This window comes from Talpa europaea, assembly GCF_964194135.1.
Source record: "Talpa europaea genome assembly, chromosome: 4".
Classification (NCBI taxonomy): Eukaryota; Metazoa; Chordata; class Mammalia; order Eulipotyphla; family Talpidae; genus Talpa; species Talpa europaea.
This window is the reverse complement of record NC_140070.1, coordinates 102233839-102249115: the sequence shown is the minus strand read 5'-3', so window position 1 is coordinate 102249115 and position 15277 is coordinate 102233839. Positions and strand designations below refer to the sequence as shown.

The 15277-nt window shown below is 41.7% G+C and overlaps 1 protein-coding gene across 1 annotated transcript; it reads right to left on the bottom strand.

Moving 5' to 3' along the window:
* Positions 1-1302: 1302 nt before the first annotated feature.
* Positions 1303-9888, bottom strand: FBXO40 (F-box protein 40; the record flags this gene model as incomplete). Its single annotated transcript, XM_084232677.1, has 3 exons — positions 1303-1518; positions 4556-6466; positions 9880-9888. 3 exons carry the CDS (start codon positions 9886-9888, stop codon positions 1303-1305), a joined length of 2136 nt encoding a protein of 711 aa, XP_084088803.1.
* Positions 9889-15277: the final 5389 nt, after the last annotated feature.

Genomic DNA, 15277 nt, shown 5'->3' with positions numbered 1-15277 from the left:
CAACTTTGGGACAAAGTGAGCAAAATTAGAATACAAATCAAGCCAGTGGCTGCCATTGTCAGCCTCCACCCAGGTCTCTCATTTCTTCCAAGAGTCTCTGACAGTCTCTCAACTCCACATGTCTCCCTCCACGTCCCCCAGATCCGAGAAGCAAGTGCACCTTCTTCACTTGTCTCTGCCTCCTCTAAGTCTCTTTCTCTAAGTCTTTTCTCTGCTCAGCTCCACCCTTCATTAGTGGGCCAGGGAACATGAAACCGCCCCCTTTTAATGGAAATTACTCTGTAACAGAACTGCTATGCTCACATGTCTTCCATCCCAAGGTCCCTCATGGGTAATGGTGTCCAGGACCTGGTGACTGGTGCCACAAGAACTGGTGTTGGCCTTGTTTGAGATTTTCCAAATGTCTAGTCCTTGGCTATCCTGAATATTCTAGCATGACACTGAAGTTGGTTTTAAGCCTTGAGGTTACTTCGGATAGCATAGGGCGTTGCTGGACTATGCATATGCTGCCCCTCATCTAGATCTAGATTATAATTTTAGAAGAAAAGAACTTTGATTCTTAGGCCATTATTAAGACGTTTAAGTGAAGCCGTTTGTCCTATATTTTCCTGTAAATATATTGTCTCCTTTGGACTCTATTTTTCAAGGTCTTTTTTTCTCTGTGTGGTATGATTCTACATATCACACTCTGTGACCTCATTTTAGCCTTCTCATCCTTTGGCCAGTGGTGTCCTCGAGGCTTCTGTGACTAGTAAATGTCTCCATTTTGTCAGGTGAAGTTGGTACTGTCTGGGCTCAGAAGTAGTAGGGTAACTAAAAGAAGCCCCAGACTTGACTGTCAAGACAACCCCAGGTCCTGAACACACTGCGTACCCTTTGTCTTGGGTGCTCTGGGAGGCACCTCAGTCCCTGTCCCTGCATTGTCTGTCCCACAATTTTGAAAGGTGCTTTGTAAAAACTAAAGAGCTCTTTACAAAAAGCACAGGCTAGTGCTGGTCATTGTTTTCCTTGCTCTCTGATCCCCTAAGGCCTTGTTCATCTCCCAAATGGCCTCAAGTTACCTATTTTCTCCTCAGGCTAATTTACTTTAGAAAACAAAAGACAGAAAGCAAAGAAATCATCAATATGGCACTAAGCAATTATACAAGCCATGGGATAGACTGGTTAGATTGCTCAGGTTTACAGAACATTGCATATTCCAGCGCACCCAGGCAAGCATGCACACAGCATACAGAGAGAAGTCCTCAAAATCCTACTTTCAGTAACTCTGCAGGGGAATCCAAGAATGGTGGCTCTGAGTGTTCAGAAGGGGTGTTTTCGTTGAGGTCTGGCCCTAAATGTGGCTACTAAGCTCTCTCTGGACTGCTCACGGGGTTGACACATGCTGGTCAAAAGAACCGGTTCAGTCTTGTGCTCTACCACATTGAAAGGACAGGTTTTCAGGTGCTCAGACATGGAGACGACTTCGTTAAACTCCCAGCTCTTGACTTTGGAGAAGAGGCTGCTGAACTGCCAGATCTGTTGGGAAAAATAAAAGCTCAAAAGTGAATTTTGGGGCAATACCCTCAGGCTGCCTTTATTTGAAAGGTATAAGGAAATGCCTTTCTGTTCACCTTCCTGTTCCTAACTTCAGAGAGTGTTAGTGGCTGCTGCAGGCATTTGTTGTTTCCATGTTTCAACATGGATTCGTACTTCCCCCTCCCAAATGGAAATCTTCTAAGACAGTCATGTAATTACGTGAGAATGAATAGGACCAATCTGAAAACTGACATACATCCTTCCTCCTGTCCCCTCCTCCCACGCAGTAACAGGGATTAGTTCTAGAATAGATACATGATTCTAAGCAGGGTAATCAGTGGCAATGAGACTCTAATGTAGAACTTCTGTTTGAGACATCTAGAAGCAGGTCCTCTTTTTCCCCAAGTGCTTGACCACTTGAACTGGGAAGTTGCAGTCTTGGGAGCTACTGGTAGGCGCCAGGGACCACCAAGGGACAACTGTCTTAGAATGGAGTCACTGGGCCTCCCCGGTGGCGCAGCGGTTGAGCACTGGGTTGCGAAGCTGCCCGCAGCCTCTGCAATGCCGGTTAGATCCCCGCACCGGGTGAGGGTCCCACACGGTGCGCAGACCTCTCCTGCTGTGCCCCGCTGATCCCCTCAGCAGTGTGTTTCATCAGTCTGCCTGTTCTGTTCCCCGCCTTGGCTCTGGTGAATTCTCTCACCCTCCCGTGCTTCTGACTGTACCCAGTGCTTGTATAGATAAATAAATATTAAAAAAAAAAAAAGAATGGAACCACTATTGAGGAAGTAGAGATAAGAATAGAGAGAAAAAACGTCAGTGGGGACGTTTTCTTGACCTGCTAAATCAAGACTTACCTGAAGCCATTTTCTTTGGATTTTTAGTTATAAGGGCAAATTAATTCCCTTTATTGTTTATGCCACTTTAAGTTGATTTTCTACTTCTTAAAACTAAAAATCATCTTAATTAGTAAGAGTTTCACTAGAATGAAACACCACAGGAAAAATCCAGTATTCTGGTACTCAAGCACCCTTTCAACTTCCCATCAAGAATATGGTAGCAAAGTCTTTAGTTATGAAATTTGGTTAGAGGATAGGCATAATCTGAGCCCTTCAATCACATCACTTCATCCTCAGTTTTTGTCACCGTTCTTATATAAAAAAAGTATTTCCTGAGATCTTAGAACTATTTTCTCTTTCATTTTAAAAAGCCATTTTAATATGAGTGTCCTTTAACCTTAGCTAAATTGTCTTACTCTGCAAGGAAATTAATTTGTTCCAAATGATAGTCAAGTGTGACCAGCAACCATTTAATTGGGGATGACCTTGAACCAAAAAATAATAGAGTTTCTAGTATTTCCATTAATCATTTGCCTCTGATTTTACAGAGGAGGATATTATGCAGTTCTAGATTATATGATTCTTAAGAGCTGGGTCTTAGTTTAACTTAAGTTTAACTTGAACATGTGTTCGTTGGTGGTATTAACACATGGATAAAGGCATGGATACATGAAGGAGAGTGTCAGGATTATTTTTTGAAAAAGACTGCTCAGGGACTAACTATTGGAAAATATATAAAATGTTTTAGATATAATCAATAAAAATAGACGCAAACAACTCTAATTTCCAATGACAGTTTGCACATACCCAGATACTCGGAAGAAACTCAACAGGGAGATTATGGAATTATTCATCTAAATGGGCATCGTAAACATACGGTTCGTGTCACCAACATCTTTACCTTGGGAAAGGATGCTAAGGGCACCATGGACACAGTGAATTATGAGTCTCATTTCTGTACGGTACAAGCTGAGACAAGTTATAACACATTTGAGCAAGCATACCTGATTAGGAAAAAGGAACAAGGACTTTTGAATGGAAAGATTCTTTGATTTATATGGGAGAATTTTGTTTAAAAAAAATAGGTATTTGGAGCATTGGAACTCAGTGGATCAAATTAGTTAAGTATGCCAAGGTGTCTTTGTTTTTTTATATTTTTTTAAAGATTGATTTATTTATTTATTCCTATAAGAACTGGGGTGTAGGCCAGAGGCATGGGGAGTAAGAGAATTCATCAGAGACAGAGTGGGGAGCAGAACAGGTGGATTGCCTGAAACACACAGCTGAGAGGTCTGCTGCACCATGTGGGCTGCTCCCTGGTTGGCAGGGGATGGAACTCAGGCTGCAGTGGTCAGTGAGAGCCTCACAGCGCTGTCTTTAGCCCCTGTGCTGCCAGGGAGGCCCCATGCCAATGTGCATTTAACAAAGGCAAAATCTGTTTTTAAAAAAAATTCAGACATGGGGCTGAGGAACATTTGTGGGCATACTGTATCAGAGTCTGGGAAGGAAGCAAAGGGCTGATCAAATTGGGTGATCTGAAGAGAATTTTAAAAGGAATGATTTAAACATGTGCGGTGTATAGGAAAGCCACAAGGTACAGTGCAGCATTTGGAGTTGTTAACAATCTATAGAGGGTTCCTTCCATATGCCTGAATGGGAAGGAGAACCCAGAAGTAGTAATTGTGTAGAGACAACCAGCTGATACAGCCCTCAGGAGAGGGTCACAGCCAAAGTGGTGTGGAGAGTGCATGCAGGGAAGAAGTCAGAGGAATAAATACTTCAGTGTTATATTTTTTTCCATTTTGATATTTCTTTCTCCCTCCCTCCCATCTCCTGGAGGGGAAATTATTACCCTTTCTTCTCTCTGATACACTTCCACTAGATTAACTCAAGTAGAAGCTGGAGGTCAAAGGAACCAACTGACACTGAGACTCCAAGGGGACAGATCCAGGCAGAGAGGTTGGGGAAATAGTTCATGGGAGCAAACAGAAAATATTCAGTGTACACAGATAGAGAACAACCACCGCCACTGTCTGTATTGTCGTTTATACATTTGTAGACTGGCCTGTTTGAGTTCAGAGACTATGTCTATCCCTAGCAACCTAGTACAATCCCAGGTCCTAGAACAGTGCTTGGCACATGAAAGGTTCTTAATAAATATTTGTTGAATGAATGAATGAGTAAATGAATTTACTTGCCTCTCTGTGGACTCTCCAGGAAGTGCCTCCATGGGAATACTTCTTCTTCTGCCATTGGAGGAGGACCATTCCTCTCTCTTGTAACAAAGTGGCACAGATATTCCTCATGAGCACAGATACCTGGGAGAGCTGGGAGAGGCTGATGCTGTCCAAGAACCCAGCAATGTACTGCAAAAGCTCCAGGGGCAGGCTGGTTAGAGAGTTCTGGTTTTTTCTTTTGGAGCCTGAGAGATGGTTGCTCTTCCTTCCCTCACTGAGCTCTGAAGCAACCTCTGGCTTGATAGCAAAGCTCTGGAGCTCTTGACTGTAGATCAGCTTTGCCTTTTGCCCTGGGGGACGGAAATGGTTTTGAATAAATGTACATCCCAAGTAGGCAAGCGGGCATCGATGTTGGAACCAGCCATTGAGACATGACTGAATGTCTGTGTGGACATTCTTAAAATGTAGGGGGAATTCATCCCGCCTGAAGAATTTGTTGCAAGTGAAAGTGAAGGCAGAGCTGCTTTTGTTGTGTCTCCTGGTCACACACTCACTGTGCAGCTCCACATGAAGCCCCCCATCTTGGGCAGTAGGTAGGTCAGCTAGCACTGTCCCCGAGGAAAACTGTTCTGGTTCAAAATTGTATGTCTGTGTAGCAAAATCCATGAAGAGCCCATCAATGCTCCTGGATTCGGAGATGACGTGACCTTTGAGTTCTCTTTCCAGAGCACACAGAAGAGTGGTCTTGATGAGATCTGATTTTGGTAGCTCCTCCACCGTGATCCCTAAATCTGAAGTATCTACTGCCTTGTGTTCACTGGGCTTGCAGCTCAACATGGCATCGCCAACACGAGCCCGCTTTCCACAGTAGCTCACGGGAACTTTGAAGGTATATACAGTCTTAACTTCCTGAGCCTCAAGATTGCCATAAACGAAGTCTCTCTCCTTAGGAGTACAAGCAGGCATCTGACCAAAGTGAATAAGCATTCTTCCATTGTGCACCAGATACATGTTATAGTCCTTGGCATCCACAGCTGTTTTTAGTCTTTCCAGAACACCATCCTGCCAAGGGGCAAGGCCAGTTGTTTCTACAGCTACATGAAGATCCCCTTGCTGCTGGTTTTCCTGTGTTTCTGTCCCTCTGGCATTACCCTCTCCTACCGTGTTATTGCTGCTAGAAATCTGTTCGTTCCCAGGACCATTCGTGCTTTTATTCTCACAGCTCCCTGATGACTTGGTTAAAGCAGAGGCCCCATGTTCTTTGCTGAACATATTTTCCCACTTGCCAAACATGGCCAGGTCCATCCCATCTTTGGTTTTGGCTAATGCCTCTCTTTCTTCTTGGCTCAGATCTGCCGTCTCTCCATTAGTAGCTGACAGAGAGTCATGTGGTACCAAACCAGCACCCATTCCACCCACGGCTCCCCCCATTTCCTTCCAACTGGCTTCCCCATTCATTGTTGGTTCCTGTTCGGTGGGCTCTCTAGTTTCTGGGAAAAGTTCTACCATTTTCAAAGATCTGAAAAGGACCCTCTGGTCCTGGAGGGCCAGGGCTGTATCCAAACACTCCTCACTAGGAGTTTCTTTCATGATGTTCTGATGGAGGGGTGTTTCAGAGTCCACGTTTGGCCAGCGGTTCCACTCCATGGAGCAGCAGACCACGCTGGCAGGGCACACCTGCAGGTGCTTGGCCAGCTTGTGGCGGGACATAGAAAGGGGGCAGCCATATTCCGAGTTGAGGCACGGAACCTGTTCTAAAGGGCAGAGGAGCTCATGCTCTTCCTCTTTGCACATGTGGAAGGTGGCACCACAGAGCAGACGGCAATTTATCACGAGGCAGGAGACCTCGGGCTCCACAGGAATGCGGCAGTGCCGGCTGAAACATCTCTCACAATGCCTGTGCTGCCCAAGAGGAGGTCTGTGCACCCGACCCTGGAGACATCAAAGGCAAGGGGAAAGAGAAGACGAGTGACTACTCGCAGCGAAGCTCTACACATGACTGTTTTAGTTTCCTGGTCATACATGTCTAATGTGGGAACCTTAAAAATTATAGACAATCATGGAGAAGAAAGAAAAAAAAAATAGGACTCCTAATTCCACAGCTAGAAATAACAGTTAACAATTTTTCTTTATTTTTCACTAGTTTATTCTATGTATATGGTAGGTGTGTTTAAAATAGGAAAGGCAAATATAAAGCTGAATGTAATGAACCACAATGTTGACAATTGCTATTTTTGAGTAGTGAATTATAGGTGGTTTACATCACACAGTTAATACTGTGAATACAATCATGCCATACTATGAAAACAATTTTTAAACTTGCTATTATATACCATGAGACTAGGCTGTTTTCTTAGTTATTCTTTGCAAACCTTCTTCATAATTGCAGTATAATCTTCCAGAATGAGTGTGTTGTCATTTAACCAAGTACCACCAGGGGGCGCACTGGGAGGACAAGGGCCATGCCCAGTTTTGCTCACATCTGTGTTCCCAGCCCATCTCTCAGGAGCTGGACCATTGTGCTCAATTAAACTTGCTGATTGGAGAAATAGTTAACAATTTAGATTACTGCTGGATTTTTTTTTAATTTTGAAAGTTGTACTAAACTCTTTGTTCTGAAATCTTTCTTGACTCTGTCCTTTCCCCCTACTCCTTATCAATTTTGTCTTGGTCCTGCTCTAGTACTTCTAGTTTGTCAAAAAGCCAATAAATATCCTCAAACCGTACGGACAAGTCTGCCAGCTGCTTGGATGACAGGCTAAATGAAGCCAGACTAGGACTTCTGAAAAAATGAAGTTCCAATAAGCACCGGGTACTTACCATAACTCTCTAATTACTTCTTGCTCCGTAACTCTAGGGGAAAATATAAAAATATGAATATGAATGATTAGTAATAAATTATCGTGGTTATCTATATTAACAGCAGGGATCAAAGAGACTTTGTCTACTCTCTCTTTAATTTCTTCTGCCAGCCTGGGGATAATTATCATCGCCACCACTTTATAGGAAAAAGACAGCTTGAAGAAGTTAAATAACCTATCCATGGTGAGCAGGGTGACCAATGTTCCTGGCTTTCCTGGGACTCTCCTGGTTTTAGTACTTATTTGCATTATGGACTCCTTGTTGTCGTTTAGATTTCAGCTCACATGCTACCTCCACAAGAGGCTTTATCTGACACCCTCTTTACAAAATAACTTAATGAGCACTCATGTATTAGCCAAATTATTTTTGACCAGTTATTTAATCTCCTGAAAGTGAATTTATTTATCCATAAAATAGAGCTCATAAAAACCCATGTGATTGTGACAAATGAGATAAAGTAGGAAAAGTGTCTAAATATGAGTCACCCTATTGTTAGTCCTTCCTCTATGAAGAAGGTTATTCTCATGGTCACCTCCCTTCTCCAAGCCTTTATTTCTTCCCATTGCATCACTCCCACGGCCCTTGGCTGGCCTTTCAATTTTCAGTTCTCCTTCACTCCGATATATCTTACAAACCACTGACAGTTTAATAATCTTCAAACCCTATTTTTAAAAAGTTTATCTTGCTCCTTTAAGAATGTGAATTCCCTGAATCTCCCCCACCAACTTTTGTTCCCTTGTAATTACCACAAAACATTCACTCCTTAAGCACTCAGGAATTCAAACAATACTGCATCAGCCTGGAGGGATTTATGGAGGCCAAAAAGGTAACCTGAGGGCATCTTTATTTCCTAGACCCAAGCTTGTAGCTTTTATTGTTTACTTGCATTATACTGTTTATTTAAAAAAAAAATGAAATAAAAAGGAAGGTGCCAGTTGAGACTCAGCTTCTCTTGCCATTGGCTGCACAAGTCCACAAACCTTAGGGAAAGGGGCTGTAACCCATTCTGATGAAGAGCATAAAGGAGCAGAAGGGCTGAGACCACTGAGATGTGTTCTGGTGGCACCGCAGGAGCTCAACCAGACAGCAGGAACGCCTCTCCAGGAGTGTGGGGGACATTCCTAGGGACTGAGAGCGTGAGTACAGCACTGCCTCAATCAACACTTATTGAGTCTCAGTTGACTGAATTTGAACGGAAACCTAAAGAAGGCAGAACTTTGAAAGAACTGTGAGATCAATTTGAAACAAATTTAGAAGGAAAATATAATGATGTCAGATAATTAATTCAGGGGTTTTTTTAAGGAAGAAAAATGTTTTCAATTTTATTAGGTTTAAGTAATTCAGTAGAAAAGACTTCAGGAGGTTGGAGTTATAACAATCTTCATGCTGTCAGAATTGTTTTCAGTGGGTTATAGTACTTGTTCTTAACCCTTGCAGTCATAAAATCAGAAATCTGGATGAGGGAGATAATCAGAAATTCTGTACTTTGAAGCTTCTCCAATTTCAACATGCATAGGAATCACCTGGCAATCTTGTTAAAATGCAGATTCTGATCTGGCAGGACTGAGGTGGGCCCAAATCTCCTCTAATAACAGTCCCAGTCAATGGTGATGGTCCAAGGACCTCACTGTGAAAGGAAAGGGTCTAGTCTAACCTCTTCATCTCCTACAAGAGAAATTGAGGCCCAGAGAAGTAAAGCATTTCACCTATGGCCCCAGAGTCTCTGGCTTTAATCATATAATTTTGTTTTCTTAAAGATTTATTTATTTATGCATACAAGAGCTGGGGTAGAGGTCAGAGATGTGGGGAGTGAGAGGATTCACCAGAGACAGAGTGGGGAACAGAATCGGCAGATTGATGGAAGTACACTGCTGAGGGGAGCAGGAGGTGAGACAGGAGAGGTCTGCTGTACCACGTGGGTTGCTCCCTGGCTGGGGATCAAATGCGTGCTGCAGAGGCTGCGGATTGCTTCATAGTGCAGTGCTTAACCCCGTGTGCCACCAGGGAGGCCCACTTTTGTTTTCTTTAACCTCACAGTAGGGTAAGTAAATTTATCAGGCTTTTTATGCCATTAAACTCTATGGCTGTAACCTGCGGCCTTGATTGTGTTAATGCAGGAGGCGCTTGGGAGTGTGGGCGTGGGACATGCATATTTACTTGTGGACACCTGGGCATGCGTAAGTGTGCACCACTGAGCCTAGAGGCGGGGCTAAATGAGGAAGGCAAGTGGTATGAGTACAGAAGAGGGGTGAAGGGAGGGAGGGGAAAAATCGAGAAAGCGTGAAGATTTGTGGAGGATTGGGAGACTCGCTTGCCTGCCTGCCTCCCAGACCCCTTGCCTGGCCCATGACTGCCTTCTTGCATTCCAGCCTCCCTGACTGGTGTGCCTGTGTACCTGGTTCCCTAAGAGAACATTAAAGTCTGAAAAATCCACCCAGGCCTCCAGGACTCTATCGATCTGCCCAAATCGATAGTAAACCTACCCTGTGCATGCTTGCATAAAATTCACTTTGATGTTTTATTGAGTCTACTGAAACAGCAGCACTCTACAAGCCACCTGCATGTTAGTGGCCAAGGGCATGAGGGCAGCCCAGGTGTTACCAAGGACAAAGAAGGACAGAGCTTGGAAAGATGAGGATGAGGTGGTGACCAAGTGTCCCTTGCCAACTAGGTCATGAAAAGGCATATAGCAGGTATATTTAAATTACTGACCCAAGCTAAAAAGAATGGAATTAACAGATAACAGATTTAACATTCTTTACTATAACTTTTAAGTTAGTAGGCAAATAAGGTTGATGTCAGGAAGATATTTTTAGACAAGGGGCATCTCGGCACCCCTCACATGATGTCAGTGACTATTTTGCCACCTCATGTGGCTAGAGCTGGCAATAATTATTTATTCTCGAACTTTAACTTCAATGAAAGTGACAAGGTCAAAATTAAAGGTCAAAGTTATTCTTTAATTCTTAACCAACGAAGCAGCCAATTAACTAATTCCTTTCATTATATATTGTTAACCTATTTCCCTGCTATGGAGATATTTAATTCTAGGGAAAGAAAATGTATAAATTTAAGTATTTAGGTAATTCCTTTACCTTTTGAGATTTTAACATAATCAGTTAACTGAGGATTCCATGATCCTGGGCTGGTCCATAACTCCAGTACCTTCTCTATACCCTAGAAACATAACCACTTATCCCCAAACCTATTCAACTACTACATGCAGTTTTTCACATATGCTAGAAATAGCTCTACCTTTAAACTTTCTAGTAATTTAATTAGTTAATTTTCATAGCTGGTGTTTATTAGTATCAGCATTTTAGACTACCGTTTTATTTTTGGCAAAAATGATCAGGGATAAGGGGGCAAGGTACCTAACAAGCTGAATTATCTGGGGTTAACTGTGAGTCAGTCTGAGTCACTCCTCAGCTGACATGTCCCACTCTCATTCAGCCAGCACCCCAGCATACACCTTGAAATCCTCGGGGCCAAGGAAACCTTGACAAGGTTAATTGAAGTTATTAAGCATGTATGCAAGACGAATTTGTGCATAGCAAAAATCATAATTATATCTTAGACACCTATAGCGGAGCTATGGGGTGCATCTAGAGCTTACAGAGGTAGGAAGGAACTGGAATTAAGAAATATGGGTAGGTCTCTTTTTACTTGGCATGGTGGGTTTAGCTTATACACTTTAAAGTTCTGAGTATACAGAATCCCTTTTGCTTTGTAGGCCACTTCACAGGGTGTCCTTAGCTGAACTTTGTACTATAAGACTAAAGTGAGGCTTAGAGCAAAACAAGAAAACAAACACTGCCCTCTTATCCCTGATCATTTTTGCCTATGCATGCAACACTGTGCAGTTATTCTAAGAGCTAGAAGTTATCCATCTACATTTTAAAGCTCTCAGTACTTCAGGAATCATTAATCATTTTACTATTGTCTCTCTGAATATATAAACTTCAAGTTTGTAATAACTTTCGGTTTAGGTGCAAAAGCCTTAATAAGTGACTTAGCTTGTGAAATATTTTTAGTTCTATTGCATGAATGCGTTTTGGATTCAGGAGAGCTGGGGAGGAAAGAGCCATATTTGGGGAATATTGTTGGAGAAAAATAAATCTAAAACTCTGCGGGCAAAGTTTAAATAGTACATGATGTAAGTATGATTGTGCTACATTAACAGGGAGCTTGACAATGGGTGACATTTAAATTACATGAGAATGACTTATAATTAACAAAACAAATGCCGATTGGTGAAATGATCACAGCATTTGGACTTAAGAAAATAGAAACCCTGGGTTCTGGACTTTCTACCACCTCCACTCTGTCGGCCCCTCCCCCTCACCACTGTGTCATTTTAGAGATATCACATAACCTCTCTCATGCATTGTAGAAGAAAGAACCTAAACTGTTAGAAATCAGGTAATATTAGCCAGCTTTTCAAAACGTGTACTTACACGTTAGCTGGGTCTCATTCTCAGTGCCAATATTCCCCCACCAATGTCAACTTGTAACTAACTTGCTTAACAACCTTGTTGCTCAGAGCAAAAAGGTGATGTGCTGCTCAACCTCCTCCTGCATGCTCACCACTCTGAACATCCCCATGGTACACCTGCTCACGTTTGAAAAGCTTACCTGAATAGCCTGGGTGAAGTCAGCATCTGCTACACCCGTGTCCCTTGATTGTGAGCAAGCAGATTTGAGGAGGTGGCCGGGGGTGCATCAGCTGCAGAGTAGGATAGAGTTCTGCTTGGGAGGAAAGGAAAGGAGAGAAAACTTGAACAGAAATAGTTCAAGTGTTTCGAAGTTAAAAATAAAACTATATCACAAGGGGCAGTGTGACCAGGCTCAACTTACGATTTTTTTTTTCCTTCCCCTGTATTTATCAACACTCAGTCTCTGCTGGAGTGGGATTTAGCAAGGGAAGCCAGAGGGAAGCAGGGTTTTATACCAATGTGTCTTCTTTCCCTTGAGGAAGGAGGGAAATCCTTTGCAGAAGGAACATTTTCAAGGCCACAGAGGCCTCTCAGACTCCTATGCAGTCAGCAGGTCCAGCTGTGCTCTGCTGTCTGGAGGAGCATTCAGGACAGGCTGCTGCTCTAATTATAACTGTGCTTTGCATCTAAACCATCAGTGGCTGAAACAGCAACTTGTGTAAAGTGACACGAGGTCCTCTCTGTTTCTCCTTTTTCTTGTCATGTAAGTGGTTCCTGGACCTCTTTTTTCCCAAGTGGTTAAGAAAGGGAATGTTCTTAACTCAGGAATTAGTGTAACGTAAGTCCAGTGTAAGAGAACAGGAGGGAGTAGGAGACTTAGATATTGCTTAATCCAGTTGCTCGTAGTATTCCTTATGATGCTTTTAATTTCTGTAAATTTGGTGGTTATGTCTCATTTTTTATTTCTGATTTTAGTAATTTGAGTCTTCTTTTTTATTTTTTGGTGAGTCTAGAGTTTTGTCATTTTGTTGATCACTTAAGCATTTGGTTTCATAGATTTTCTCTATTGTTTTCTTATTCTCTGTTAATTTATTTCTACCCTAGTCTTTATTTCCTTCATCTGCATACTTTGGACTTCATTTACTCTCCTTTTTCTAGTTTCCTAAGTTGAAAAATTATTGATTTGAAGGTTCAATTATAGAGACAGTAAAAAGAACCAGTGGTTGCCATGGGTTGAAAGGGAGGTATGGCTAGGAGGAACACAGAGAAATGGCTTTTCTGAACAATGAAAGAATTCATTGTATTTTTTTTTATTGAGTTAACATTGGTTTACTGTATATTATTTAGAGTTATAAATTCATTCCTCTCCAGATTTTTGTTACCACACCTGCCATCCAAATACCCGTAGACCTCTGCTATCATCCATTGGGGTCTCCCCTTGCTTTGCTCTCCACACTTTCCCTCCCCCTCTGGTAGCCTCAATTTTGCTATCAGATTTCTGGGATGCGTTTTTGTTTATTTTTATCAGTTTCTTTGTTTTTATCCTCTGTATTCCACTTATGCATGAAATCATCCAATATTTGGTTCTCTCTCCTTTTGACTTTTTTTACATAGCATAATCTCCTCCAGTTCTATCCATATTGTCCAAATGTCAATATTTCACCTTTTTTTAATGGCTGAATTGTATTCTATTGTATTAATATACCACATTTTCTTAATGTACTCATGTGCTGTTGAACACTTGGGTTGTTTCCATAACAGGCAATTATAAATAATGCTCCAGTGAACACAGGGATGCAAATATTATTCAAATTAATGTTTTTGTAGTCTTTGGATAGATGCCTAGAAGGGAAAATATTGGATCATATATTAGATTATTTTTAATGTTTTGGGACATCTCCATATTGCTTCCATATGGACTGGACTAGGCTACATTTCCACCAGCAATGTGTGGGGTTCCTTCTTCTCTACATTTCCTAACACCTGTTGTTTCTGCTCTTTTTGATATGGGCCGTTCTCACTGGTGTGAGATGGTATCTCATTTTGATTTTGATTTGCATTTCCTTGATATGTGACCAGTGAACATTTTTTTTTTTTTCCAGTGGACTTGGTCATCAGTATGTCTTCTATGGAGAAATATCTATTTAGCTCTTCTATTTTTTGATTGGGCTATTTGTTTTCTTTTTGTTGAGTTGTATGAGTTCTTTGTAAATCTTGGATATGAAATCCATGTTGGTAAATGACATGTAAATATCTTCTCCCATTCAGTAGGGTGTCTTTTTGAAAAACATTTTCTGTATCCTTCTATTCAGGTTTTGAACTTTTCTCCACAGAGATCTCAATTTTCTTAGTTAAGTCTTAGATTTTTTTCATCAAGAGGCATTTATTTTATGTTTCTTTATTACTAGTTTTAAGAAATGACATTAATTTGTAGGTTGATCATGTATTGGGAGAATTTACTACACCAACAATCTGGCTGTTTTGTCAGGTTTTTTTTTTTTTTATACTTATTTATTTATTTATTTATTTATTTATTTATTTATTTATAAAAGCACCGGGTACAGTCAGAAGCGCGGGAGGGTGAGAGATTTCACCAGAGTCAGAGTGGAGAGCAGAGCAGGCAGAAGTACACGAAGTGACAAAGTACACTGCTGAGGGGAGCAGTGGGTGGCAGGAGAGGTCTGCGTGCCGTGTGGGACCCTTGCCCAGTGGCGGGGGGATTGAACCAGCGCTGAAGAGGCTGCGGGCAGCTTCACAACCCAGCACTCAACCGCTGTGCCACTGGGGAAGCCCTGTTTTGTCAGTTTTGCTAGATAATCCTCTCATCTTCAATATTCATTTTATCACTTCCTATGACAGTTCTCACAATTCTACATGTGGACTCATATAATATCAAAACAAATGGTGATTTCTCCTTAAATTTACTAAAAATACCTTTAGAAAATCCAGACCTAAAGACTGGAAATAAAATGTTAAGTTTATAAGCTACCCATTAAAAGTAGGTGAGCCCTAGAAGTCACTGACCTTCTTTTCAAGAGTCTAAGGTAACTTTAAGAAGGGATTCTAGAGTCTCATTGACGATACAGGGACTGGGAAGTTTTCTCTCCAGGGACAGTTATGTGGTTGATCATGTGGTAGTGAGATATACTTGGGAAAAAACCTGAGTTTTTTATATTTCCATGGAAATAACAGTGACAACCCAGGTAAGCAACAAAAGTAAGAAGAGAAGCACGTACATGAGGCAAGAATATCTTTTTTCTATATGATCTGGTATTTATCAATGCTTTGATCTGAGAAATTCAAACTGGAGGGGTTTTGAAATTCCAGGATCTATCTTAGACCATGGGTTGCAAAACCTCTGCTTGTCCTAGCAGACCCCAGGCTTGCCCAGCAGATAGACTGACAGCTGGATCAGCAAAGATGCTAAGGGAGGAAACCTCTTTGT